Source organism: Engystomops pustulosus, chromosome 6 (genome assembly GCF_040894005.1).
Source record: "Engystomops pustulosus chromosome 6, aEngPut4.maternal, whole genome shotgun sequence".
Lineage (NCBI taxonomy): Eukaryota > Metazoa > Chordata > Amphibia > Anura > Leptodactylidae > Engystomops > Engystomops pustulosus.
The window spans coordinates 55144364-55158148 of record NC_092416.1 but is presented as its reverse complement, the minus strand read 5'-3'; the positions used below and the strand labels follow the sequence as shown (position 1 = coordinate 55158148).

The following is a 13785-nucleotide window of genomic DNA, read 5'->3' as shown; positions in this document are numbered from 1 at the left end:
TGGCCGCCTTTCTTCTAATATCAACTTTTAAAATGATGCTCTCCGCTCACTAAGAAGTTCTGGCTCTTCTGCCTCCTAAACAGCTCCCTATTAAATATATAATAGGGAGCCGCAGGCCAGTCAATCACCCCACATCACTCCACTTTTAATCCGATTGTATCAGGTTAAAGGGGGCTTGGTGAGCCGGTTATAGGCGGGGTTAAGTGAAGCATCGGCTCAATGGCGGGAGTTGGCTCCCGCTGTTCACGAACAACAGCCGGCTCGTTCGAGAACGACACATCACTGCAGAGAATATTTCAGTTCTACAGCCTCAGGCAAGATGTCTGCTGACTCTAAAGTCAGAAGATCCAGGGTCAGAAATTAGTGGCAACTGAAATTGTGTACACCAGGACTGATGGACGACTTGGAATTATATCTGTGAAATGCGGTATCTTTGTTAATAACAGTGAATTACAGAATTTGTTATTTTATAATCCTGAGTATATTTAAGAAACTTGTCTCTGTGGGAATACCCATTTAATGCAAGGATTTAGTAGAAATATATTACAGGGTTAATAAAATGGCCTAATAGAAAGATACTCCAGGAGCAGGGAGAGATGAGCAGCACCAGCGTAGCGCCAGCGACCACGGAGGGGCACTGGTGAGCCCGCGACCCGCAATATGGATCGTGGGAGCACCCGTGACCCCTGTGACAAGACATAGTTGGGCAATGTATCTTTACCTGCAGCTTTCAGTCCTGTATCTGGTTCTGCAGCATGATACCAGAACCATGGTCCTAGTTGCAATAGAGCCAAACACAGAGGCCTTTTAAGGTAGCTTGGAGGCAACTCATCTCCGGCAAAATATGGCTCTTCTGTTTACATTTGCAAACTGGGAGGTGATTTTTTAATAGGTAAATGGGTCATATGTTACATAAAAGAGGGAATTCTAGAAAGGACATGTCATGCCCTACTTCAGGGGGGGTAAAAGTATAGTGGTGTAAAATCTGATAAGAAATTTTTAAACATAAGAAGCAGATGCAGTATATTTTGAAATAGTTTATGACTACTACTAGTTTTTGACTACTTTGGGAAATATATGTGGTGGTGTAATGTTGCATAAATGGAGAATCGGACATTTGGAGTCTTGTTTTCCTTTACAGTGTTCCCCAAATAAGATAAACATTTTTATATTTTAGGATATAGGGATATTCAAAAGGATATCCTGTTACTCCATTATTTCTGGCAAGGTTCTTGGCTAAATAGGTGTTGTATTTCCTTATCTTAGAGGCGAGGCTATGTATTTCGTGAGCACAGCTGTTAAAACCAGAAAAGTAAGTGTATTAAATGAAACCTACCACTTGAAGTGGCAGGTTTCAGAAGAAAACACCGAGCACCAGCTCAGGCTGAGCTGGTGCCGGAGCTTATTTTTGTTAGTGTTTTAAACCGCGGTATCGCGGTTTAAAACACTTTTTAAACTGTATAGCCGGCGCAGGGAGGTACGCGCTCGGCGCTTACCGAGCGCGTACCTCCCTGCGCCGGCTATACAGTTTAAAAAGCGTTTTAAACCGCGATACCGCGGTTTAAAACACTGACAAAAATAAGCTCCGGCACCAGCTCAGCCTGAGCTGGTGCTCGGTGTTTTCTTCTGAAACCTGGCACTTCAAGTGGTAGGTTTCCTTTAAGATAAATAAATCTAGTATAAGGCAAAATCTTCATACAGAATTCACCATGTTCCTTTTATAGTAGCAGATTTTTATTAAAGGAGCTCTATACCCAAAAATAAGTTACACAAGTACACAGTAGATAAGTGTATTCCATAACTTTCTGGCTGCACAAATGTTTTGGGGTTAGGACTAGCCGTACAGTAGTAGAGTCAGGACACTTCAGGATTTTAAGGATTGCTGAAGACTGTTGCCTACTAAACTGCATAGGGCACTTGTATTAAAATTGTATTTTTTCTTTTTTTCCAGTGTACCATAATGCTTAAATGCAGCAACCAAAACGGCCCAAATGTTTAATCAGCATTGTGTAGGGCATGTTAAAGGTTTTCAAGACATTTCGGGAGACATGTACTATGCCTTTCCATAGTTGTTATCGATTTTACCACCCCACAAAGCACTTTTTCTGACAACCTGCCCTGCCATTTTTACTATAGTCACCATCACAAAATCAGTGGAGACTACATCTAAAATCTCCACAAGGTCTAACCTGGGCTAGATTTCATTCAGTTGGTCAGAGCTTTTTATTTAAATCCAGTGTGCAGTAGGCTGGTGGGGGACGAGGGGATTACGACTGGTGGCAGTCTCAAGGTGCAGTTGCATGTCGGGTCTAACGCATGCGTTTAAAAACGTATTGAAACAGCCAAAAGGAGTTTTGCCTAATTAAACTGCTGTTAACACTTGTGTTTACAAAACGTTAATATTAACACTTGTGTTAACACATACATTAAAATTGTGTTAAACGCATGCATTAATGCAATGTTAACACATACGTTAACAAAGCGTTAGGGGTTGTGTTTTGTAAATGCAAATGTTATCAGCTGTTTAATTAGGCAAATCTCTCTCCAGCTGGTGCAATTTGGAAACGCATGCGTTAGATGCAACGTCTGAGTGCACCCATAATAAATTCCCCCATTGTTCTAATTTCCCAATTATTTATTAAAATATTAAACATTTTTATATTTATGCAAACAAGAACTCAATGCATCATGGGTGTGGTCATGTTACTGGTGCACCTGTTTTCTTCTTTCCATTTTATACAGTGATTGATATTCTCTGAAAAGCTGAAGAAGTGTTTTATTTTTAAGGAATCCTGGAGGGCCCTGTGGCAGGGGGAAGACAAAAAAAAACTTGTCCTGATGCTGCCTCGGCTTCCAGTACACGTCACGCTGGTCTTTGCCACTGATGACTTGAGCAGAGGTGCCCTTTAAAATGATCATGAAATCGGAAATTGGAATGGGGATGTGTTTTTTTTTTTACTATTACACCAAAACTTTCCGATTTGTTGTGGTGGCCATATTTTTTGTAATTTTGGAATCAGTGCATCTGTTTGAACAGACAAAACCACTTATTTAATAGTTTCTTACACATTGATGTCACTGTCACAACCAATGTCGTTGCCATTTTTGAGGGTAAAATAACAAAAAAAAACAAAAAACAACAGCAGGAATTTATATTAGTAAATATTACTACTCAACGTTAAGAGGATCCAAATCATGTCAGCATAATACCTATTCAAACCTTCATCAGAGCAAACCAGTATAAATCCAATCATTTATTGTAAAGCATCATTTGAAAAAAAATCTTTACTAACAAAGAAAAATATTACTTGCAATTCATCACAAAAAATCTGAATAAAATAACCCCATTAAAAAAATACATATAAAAACATCAACACAACAAACGGACAGTGTGGGTATGAGTGGAGAGGAGAATATCTATGTACAATAGTTACTGGCTTATACATAATTCATGGGCTAATATACACTCACCGGCCACTTTATTAGGTACACCTGTCCAACTGCTCGTTAACACTTAATTTCTAATCAGCCAATCACATGGTGGCAACTCAGTGCATTTAGGCATGTAGACATGGTCAAGACAATCTCCTGCAGTTCAAACCGAGCATCAGTATGGGGAAGAAAGGTGATTTGGTGCCTTTGAACGTGACATGGTTGTTGGTGCCAAAAGGGCTGGTCTGAGTATTTCAGAAACTGCTGATCTACTGGGATTTTCACGCACAACCATCTCTAGGGTTTACAGAGAATGGTCCAAAAAAGTAAAAAAAATCCAGTTTTTTGGCGGCAGTTCTGTGGGCGGAAATGCCTTATTGATGCCAGAGGTCAGAGGAGAATGAGCAGACTGGTTCGAGCTGATAGAAAGGCAACAGTGACTCAAATCGCCACCCGTTACAACCAAGGTAGGCAGAAGAGCATCTCTGAACGCACAGTACGTCAAACTTTGAGGCAGATGGGCTACAGCAGCAGAAGACCACACCGGGTGCCACTCCTTTCAGCTAAGAACAGGAAACCTAGGCTACAATTTGCACAAGCTCATCGAAATTGGACAGTAGAAGATTGGAAAAACGTTGCCTGGTCTGATGAGTCTCGATTTCTGCTACGACATTCGGATGGTAGGGTCAAAATTTGGCGTCAACAACATGAAAGCATGGATCCATCCTGCCTTGTATCAACGGTTCAGGCTGGTGGTGGTGGTGTCATGGTGTGGGGAATATTTTCTTGGCACTCTTTAGGCCCCTTGGTACCAATTGAGCATCGTTGCAACGCCACAGCCTACCTGAGTATTGTTGCTGACCATGTCCATCCCTTTATGACCACAATGTACCCAACATCTGATGGCTACTTTCAGCAGGATAATGCGCCATGTCATAAAGCTGGAATCATCTCAGACTGGTTTCTTGAACATGACAATGAGTTCACTGTACTCAAATGGCCTCCACAGTCACCAGATCTCAATCCAATAGAGCATCTTTGGGATGTGGTGGAACGGGAGATTCGCATCATGGATGTGCAGCCGACAAATCTGCGGCAACTGTGGGTTGCCATCATGTCAATATGGACCAAAATCTCTGAGGAATGCTTCCAGCACCTTGTTGAATCTATGCCACGAAGAATTGAGGCAGTTCTGAAGGCAAAAGGGGGTCCAACCCGTTACTAGCATGGTGTACCTAATAAAGTGGCCGGTGAGTGTATATCCTTATGGCACGTCCCGTATCTACTCAAACATACGGGTGGAGGTTGGTGGTGGAGTATGGCTTCAGGTGGGTATATATATATATATATATATATATATATATATATATATATATATATATATATATAAGCCTATTGAGATATCTCCAGTCATATCCACACTGTCCATTTGTTGTGTTGATGTTTTTATAGGTATCTCTTTTAATGGGGTTTTTTAAATTCAGATTTTTGGTGATGAATTTCATTTTTGGGGGTAACCTCACTCCCCCAAGGGCCAAACTAAAAGAGTAGGGGTCATTTATTAATCTGTCCAAATTGGCACCAAAATAAGTATAAAAAACCTTGTATCATATTTATCAAGTGACAGTTTTAGGGTACATTCACACAGCGGTATGCCCGCTGTGTCCTGGAGATGAGGAGGAGGCAGCCCCTCCTCCCTCCATAGAGAATAGCGGCGCACGGCTGCACACACGCCAAAAGATAGAGCATGCTCTATATTTTTGCGGTGTGCGGGCCGGATCGGCGCCGCTATTGCCGTCTATGGGGACGTACATGCGGCCGCATGCACGTCCCCGCAGACGGCCATGTGAATGTGCCCTTAGAGACTTTTGCAATTGGTACAACAAAAGGCTTAATTTTCTCCATAACTGCACCAAAACCCACCCTATTTATTGTGCAGAGGTGCAAAGTAAGATTAGCCCAGAAGTGCACAACCTAAGGGCCACATTGTCATTGAGTTATATTCGTCTTCTAGGGGCCTCACTTGCACTACCACAATACATCTGTATGGTATGAAATTTACATCTGTAATATAATAGTGAAATTCATGAATCCATCTGTTGCTTTCCCAGTCATACCAGGTTGTGCTGCCATCTAGTGGTTACAGAGGAAAATAAATTCACCACCTCCTACTGCCAATAACTTTCCACTAACCACCTCTGTGTACTCCTCTGGTCTATGTAATACCAATATACAGGTTAGGCTCCATTGTAAGGATCTGTCAGGAGGATTTTCCCTTTGAAACAGGAGAAGCTAACATTTGTAGAAGGCATTGATTGGCTGATGATCATGTTGCAGGTGTTTCCCCAGTGATGTAACTGTTCTTGCACGTAAGCTCAGTGGAGGAGGGGGATGGATGCCATAGAGTGACATCCATCCCCTATAGCAGTGGTGGCGAACCTATGGCACGGGTGCCAGAGGTGGCACTCAGAGCCCTTTCTGTGGGCACTCGGGCCAGCACACCAGACAGGTCTCTTCCTGCAGTTCCAAGCAACTTAAAAGATGCTGCTTTCAGTCATATTTTGATACTAACTTCGCTACTTGGGTCTGTAGGTAGAGGGAGAATGTGTAGGCAGTGCCGAATTATCTTTGGAGGACCTCCTGCTGGCCCCACGATTTTCTCTGTGTACAGAGGGACACTGGAAAGCAGCTAAAATGATGAAAATGTTCCATCTTTCTATTGTGTTGCTATCCTCGGGAGGCAAATATGATTGAAAGTTGTTGAACAGGGAGCAATAAGTTACTGCTTTAATTTTTGGTTGTCACCTCACGATAAATAAGGGGGGTTTGGGTTGCAGTTTGGGCACTCGGCCGCTAAAAGGTTCGCCATCACTGCCCTATAGTGTATACTGCTCCTTACAGCAGGATGATATAGTGAAGACTACTCCACTTCTGTATCCAGTGTTTCCTGTTGGACTGAACATTTACTGAGTAAAGAACAGCACTGCCATTATCAGTCTGTGTTCACTATGTTTATCAGGGGCTTCACTGGCAAATATGGAAAAGGTGTCCGAGAAATAAGATGTGAATGTAGCCTTACTCTGTAGACCTACACACCTTGGACTGTATAAATAGATGGTGTCTGGTGACTAGTTCATGCAGTAGTATTTATATATTTATTCTGATCCTTTAATGGCTGGACCATTGTACAAGCAGTGTCACCTCATAAATTGTAAGGGCTTGCAAACAGGACCCTAACTCCAGGAATTGTGACCCCCCCCCCCCCCCCTTACTCCATCCTCACAGCAAGTGCACATGACAAGGTGGGGAGTGGCCTGGGCTTGTGGAATTTGCTATGGCTTGCACCAGAATCCTTGGCCAAGGGGAAGGTAACTGCTGGACAATCACTGGCCTCAGAAGTGTCGTCACTTAGGGTGATGTCACACATGGCGTTTTTGGTCCATTTTTGGCAGTTTACCATGCATTTGGCTGCCTATAACCTGTTTATCTATTAAGATAATTGGGGAAAAACGAACCAAAAACGCCACACGTGGCGCTTTGTCTGCGCTTGCAAACGCAGACAAACTCGCGCCCACCGGGGCGGGCCTCGGCCCGATCGCATCGGCGTTTCTATGGAAACGCCTGCGATCGGGAACGAGCCGCCGGTGTTTTGGGTTAATTTAACACGAAACACCGGCGGCTCGTTCCCGATCGCAGGCGCAGACAAAGCGCCACGTGTGGCGGCGACCTTAGGGTGAAGACACATGTGGCGTTTTTAGGCCGTTTTTGGCCCGTTTTTAGTTCGTTTAAAACGAAAAAAAATGCATGCGTTTTTGACCAGTTTGAATTAAGATAATTGGTCAAACCTGCCAAAATGATGTGAAAACGCACTAACTAAAAACGGCCCAAAAACGCCACGTGTGTCTTCACCCTTAGTCTGACATGGTAATAGGCCTCACAACAGAGGCACTGGAGCTGTAGTAGGAATTACTGGTGGAACAGAAAAGGAATTGATACAATTGTTCAATTGTTTTGTTTGCTCAAATACAATGATGCTAAAAGTTGGACAGTCTTTAAATTGCGGCCTATGGAGTCTAGTAACAACCGCTTATACGATTTATAATATGCAATAAATGCAGAAGTACAAGATAATAGTTTCCAAATATTGTTTGTCCTCTAGGCCATTATGACATAGGTTCTAGGGGCGGTGAACAGGCTTGAAACGTCTCGAACTGGTTACTAATAGAGAGGATTGTTTAATTTGCTAAAAACGTGTTAGCAGCTCTCAGTTTCATGGCTCACCCTCCCTAAGTTCATGAAATTTCAACTGTCAATTTACTAGCCCATCCTATGTCCTCCTCCCATTTGTTATCTGGCAAACACCAGATAGATACCAAGCTCCAGGCTTTTCTACAGCCCCATTGACCTTGGACTTTGTATATAAGGTGGTGGCTAATGATTGGTTCAAGCAGCAGCATTTTTATAAACTAGGGGGTCACACAAGCCCTTGTGTCACCCCCTCATAGACTGTAAGCTCTTGTGTCCTCCCCTCCTCCTTATAGACTGTAAGCTCTTGTGTCACCCCTTCATCCTCATAGACTGTAAGCTCTTGCAAGCAGAGCCCTCATTCCTATTGTTCCATATGACTATAGCGTATACATTATGTCTTATTTTATTTGTATAGGTCTCATATGATTTGTAAAGCGCTGCGGCACATGATGGAGCTATAAATTATTATTATTAGACACAGACGGTGACATTACTCATAACACACCTGGCTCCCAGGTTCCCCAATTGCTGGTGTGACCTGGGAAGTTTTTACATACAACAGTCATTAATGCCCGGTTGTGATAAGCAGGCAATAATATGGAGTATTTTCAACTCAACCACGAACACCTGTTGCTGTTCTACGGCTTTAACCTAATTCCCATATGGGTGTTATGTATACAGCATAGAACAGCATCAAATCTGATGCCCATGTGATGCCGTGCTGAGACATTATTGATTACAGAGAACAAAGAAGGAGGAAAAATAAATTCCGTGCCAAGATGGTTTCTAATGGAGAAGCTGAATTGCAAGAATAAAAGTGCAGCATACATAATGGGAGCCTGGAGAATTAAACAGATGAGGGGTTCAAGGTTGGTATAAGAAGTGTCATTGTTGGAGTGCTTTTTTTAACAACTGATAGAGATTACAGTCATTTTTCAAAGTTTTATTTTTTTTATAAACTGTAAGGATAATATTCTCGGAATCTTGTCATCCTGGGAATAACCAATAAAATACAAATTGTCTCTTAATTTTATCCAGAAGGTCCTGGGAGAATTAGGCTTCCTGTGTCTCCTTAGGGCTTTCCTCTGGTTGTGCAGCCGCCTTTTCCTTCGCTTTTTGTAATCTCTCAGCTGCTGTAATTGTCATTGGATGTAACGGAAAAAATCCAGCAAGTCCTATAAGACAGTAGGGTAAAAAAAAAAAAAAAAGTTGTATTCAACACACAAATATAAAATGGGATTAAGTAGAGCTCTCCTATTTTCCTATATCCCCTCCCATTTGCCCTATGGAGACTGCTGTTTGGGCTACATGCACATGCTGTGCCATGATATGACCACACAATGTGCAGCCAGATCATGGTCGCCATTCTAGTCAATGCAGGCCAGATACCGTACAAAGAGCACATTGTACCTCACCACACTGTGTCCGAGCTGGACAGCTACAAAAGATCAGGCAGGAATAGGTTCTGCTCTTTTTGTGGTGCGGCTCAGCTTCCTATGGAGAGGGGTAACCAATTTGTAACTCACGGCACAGCAATGTGCATGTAGCCTTACTAGGACAACAGGAACTCTGTGCATCATATATGCATGTATCATTAGGATACATCTCTGGCACTGTGGCCAGGACACTGCAAAGTTGGCCGTCCACAGTCATCTGAACCAGCCTTGAAAGGGGAGGGCACATTTCAAAACTAAATGGCCTTCTGATCCTGGATACCTTCTCACATTTTCCAGGCCCTCCCTCAGGCTCTCCTGTTGTTGGCAGTCGAGGCAAGTCATGACAGCGGAAGAGAGCAGTGCAGTGCTGACATCTGAGAGAGAAGAGCTTGTGTGAGGAAGAGGGTACCTGAGTGAAGATACCCACCCCCCCCCCCCCCCCAAGGTTGCAGAAGCTTATTACACCTGCATTGCAAATCTGCCTCTCTGCCTTTTCTAAGCATTTGCATTGCAATAGAATTGTGTGTTACAACTTACCTTGCACCCTGCAAAATCCTGGGGTAGCCCCAGGGGCTGGACTTGTTTTTTGAAATGCATCTAAACCAAACATGTGACTTGTCTGTTACTAATTCCTCAGATCTTAGTCCTCAACTTTGTGCTCCTGTACAGCTCCTGCTCCTTCTCAGAGGTCACAGCCTGGTGAGATGACATTACTGGGAGAGGGACATAGCTGTACAGGAGCACAAACATGGAGGCCAGCCTGCAGCTCAGACAAGTCACATGTTGTTTTTTGAAATGCATCCAAACCAAAGTCCAGCCCCTGTGACTAGCCAAGGATTTTGTCAGGGTGCAAGGTAAGTTATAACTTACAGTTATATTGTAATGCAAATTGTCAAGGAAATATTATTCTTGAATGTGTAAGATTTGTTGAACTATTGGGCAATTACAAACTTGGTTGAAATATGTGGCATCCATTGAAGCGTCCAGGCCTCTTTTACAACATCCTGGAGATCCTTACAACCTGATAAACTCTGACCTGCAGAATGTTCTGTGGTCACCTCAAAAGCCATATGGTCACCTCTCCTCTGCACCTACCCCCACCCCTGAATCTAGGGATTTGGAAACAAAGAACTGTTTAAATATTCCTGGACTCTCCCCCCTCATTAACACTTTGCCCAATCCTGAATGACCCTCTGGACTAATTAATGAATGGGAGGTTCTGAAATCTGAACCAAACTGAGAAGTTATAAAACAATATGAAATCCAGGAATTGGAGTTCACATTTTGGGGGTTGCTTGACAAGCTGAGTGTGTTCCTTATTTCTCCCACCTCTAGGGAATCAAGATTTACTTTAAGTTTGTAAGTTTCTGTTATTTTTCTCCCTTTTTATTTTATAACTGTTTTGCTATGTTGTGTGTCATTTTATTTTGTAATTCTTTTGTTTTTAATATCTTTTTATGCACTGATCAACTTTTTGTAATTAAAGATTTTCACTTTAATTTTGGTCCCTGTATGCTCTGCGAACTCATAGCCTTGTGAAGTGTGGTTAGCTGTGTGACTGCTAGAGTGCTGAGTGTGCATGTCTAGTGGTGTGACAAGGTGACTGCCTGAGAAGCAAGAGTTGTTGTAGAGTGGGATACTTGTTGGTCCCAGTATAAATGCAATAAGTGGTGGCAGCGGGTCAGGTGCTGGAGCTGTATGAGGTGTTATTTATGCTCAATTTGTGTCCTGAGTGAAAGGTGAGCCAAGTTTGAGTAGGCTAAATTAACCCGTACAGTTGCACCCCACGTCACGTGACGAGGCGGCGGCGTCCTCGCCGTGACACAAATACTTAGAAAAGGCAGAGAGGCATGTTTGCACTGCAGGTGTCATGGGCTTCCCTTTAAGCTGTTTAGGATGAACTAGTAAAAAAACAAACCCAGTGACACTTCCCTGGCTTGATCACCAGAGGGAGCTAGCAAACACAGAAGAAAGGAACTCTGATTACCTCTGCAAAAAAGTATGAATATATTAAAAATGATAGCGGCACAAACGAAAATTTTTGCTGTACTAACGTAGCACTAATGTTTGACACCAGTTTTGTTTGGGGGGGGGGGGCTGGTTGAACTTTTGAACTGTAATTTTTATATTATATTCAAAACAAAAGCAGCTCAAACAAAAATTTGAACAGCACAAACCAGCACAAATGTAGCAGAATTGTTTGGTCCCAGTTTTGTTTGATTTGGGCAATGTGGGGGGGGGCTTGTTGACCTCTGGAAACTTTCAGGGCGCATTCACACGTTGCGTTTTGTTTGCGTTTTCATCGCGTTTGAAACGCATATACAACAGCTGTGTGAGGCAATTTACCTAATTACATTACTGTTTACATTTGTAAATGCAATGTTGACGCATGTGTTAACAAAAACGCAGGTCAAAACGCAACGTGTGAACGCGCCCTCATTAAAATCTTAAAAACGATAGTGGCACAAACCAGCACAATCGTAGCACAAACATTTGACACCAATTTTGTTTGATTTGAACAAGGTGAGGGGCCAACTTCACTCAGGTGAAGAAGGTGGGTCTAATGCATGTAAGAAAGGAGGAGGGATCCATTTAGTTTTCAAATGCCACCCCCCTCTCTCCCACTCAAAAATTAGATAAAATCAGCTTTGGAATTAATTATAATAATAATTATTTATATTTGCTCACAGATTACGCAGCTCTGCACAAAGCTTGCCAAATTAGCCCCTGTCCCCATGGGGCTCACAATCTAATCAACCTACCAGTATGGTTTTGGAGTGTAGGAGGAAACCAGAGAACCTGGAGGAAACCCACATAAACACAAAGAGAACATACAAACTCTTTGCAGATGTTGACCTGAGTGGGACTAGAACCCAGGACCCCAGCGCTGCAAGGCAGAAGTGCTACCCAATCAGCCACCGTGCTGCCCGTATTATTATGTAATGGCCTTTTGGAACCTGTCAATTCCGAGAAGGGGGGTTCTTGGGCAAAGTTCAGGGATAGAAATGTACATTTCCCAATTCAGTGCCTTATGAACCAAATTCTGAGGACTTTGCTCGCAATGCTCCTTTCTAGACTCTTAAAAGTCTTAGTAATTACCGAATAACTTGGCCACTGGTTTGGTAATATGGGCTCCACAAGCAATCCAATATTTGATCCGCTCGATATTGAGACTGACAAGCTTCTCATTATAGACATTAGGCAATGGGTCATATGTGCCGAGCTTATCCAAGTGCTTTCCATCCCGGGCCCGCTTGTTATGGGCAGCGACAATGCGATAAAAGGGTCTATTGCAACAGCCGCCTAAAGCCATTCTGATCACCACGTAACCTCCATGATAACGCTTCAGGACCTGAGGTGCTGAAAAAGAAAAGATATTATACAAGTGTATTAATATAGTAAGATGGCCTTTAGTGTCATTTGTGTGAAGGTCAATCATTGGTCAAGTAGTGACCTGCTGAGGCTGCCATGGCCGTCATAGAACAATCTGTACTAGACTGTCGTAGTGAGGATCTAATGCAGATGCGCAATAATGACAATAAACTGAAATAAAGTGGTACTGCAGTATATCAGGACCCTAGGGCTCAAATACGTTAATTAAAAAAAAAAGTTTAAAGTTCTTAAAAGCGCAAAATTAAAAAAACAAAACCTTTAAACATAAAAGTTCAACCATCCCCATTCCCTTGAATGCAAATGAAAATAAGACATGTTAGGTAAAGCCACATCCCCAAATACTACCTCAAATTAATTCTCCCCTATGGTGTACCTCATAAAAGAAAAAAAAACATCTGAATCACTGCTTTGTCACCCTTAAAAATATTTACTACAAAGAAAGTTATTAAAAGGTCACATTTTACCCAAATTAGTATAAATGAATACGTCAGCATAAAAAATGCACAGTGACATATGAAAATCTAATTGGTGTCAATTGTGGAGATACAGATTTTTTTAAAATAGTTAATCATTTTAAGTATTAAATCATAATAAAAACTAATAGAATGCAGCATTTCTGTGATTGCACTGACCCTCAGGGTGCAGTCACACGTCGCGTTTAATGCATGCATTTAAAAACGCATTGCAACAGCTGGAGAGATTTGCCTAATTTAACACCTGTTAACACTTGCGTTTACAAAACACAAATGTTAACACTTTAGCACATGAGTTAACATTGCATTAACAAACTCATGCACTACTGCGATGTTAACACGTGTTGACAATGCATCAACGGTTGCAACGTGTGACCGCACCCCAAAAATAAAGGGGCAGTATGATTTATATCAATTCAGGGGCATCCTCCCATCCTAGCCCCTAGGGGCAGCTCAGTAGCCATATTTAACCCCTTGCTTCCCTATTTCTGACACCATTGCTCATCAACACATAGTGATTTCAGAATGACTCATAGACAATACTCACTTATATGCACCATTGTGGCCAGGTGACAATGTCAGGACGCGTAGTATACAGACACAGGACTCCCGGTACTACCAGCACTACCTCACTGATCTCATACAAAACTAGCTGCCCTTCACTCTACAGCCATGTAGGAGCTCAGGGCGCCGCCATTAACAGGAAGTTTATCATTTTCACCCGGAAATAATAATTCTGCCAGTAGTTCACGGCCATAATTACTTGTAATACACATCTGTTCCTGTAGAGGGCGCGCGGACAT

At 42.4% G+C, this 13785-nt stretch overlaps 1 protein-coding gene across 1 annotated transcript; it reads right to left on the bottom strand.

Annotated features, from left to right (window-relative positions):
- Window positions 1-8608: 8608 nt before the first annotated feature.
- Window positions 8609-13711, bottom strand: MRPS16 (mitochondrial ribosomal protein S16). The gene is made up of 3 exons (XM_072156177.1): window positions 13530-13711; window positions 12216-12476; window positions 8609-8855 (listed from the first exon to the last, which is right to left on the bottom strand). The coding sequence occupies exons 1-3, from the start codon at window positions 13540-13542 to the stop codon at window positions 8734-8736; spliced, it is 396 nt and encodes a 131-aa protein (XP_072012278.1). The 5' UTR covers window positions 13543-13711; the 3' UTR covers window positions 8609-8733.
- Between the last annotated feature and the right edge of the window lie 74 nt (window positions 13712-13785).

What these genes read in the sequence shown, in the direction of transcription:
- MRPS16 (XM_072156177.1), bottom strand. An exon ending in ACCAGTGGCCAAGTTATTCG is followed by an intron (nt 8,856 to 12,215) that starts GTAATTACTAAG and finishes ACTGTCTTATAG; the next exon opens with GACTTGCTGGATTTTTTCCG.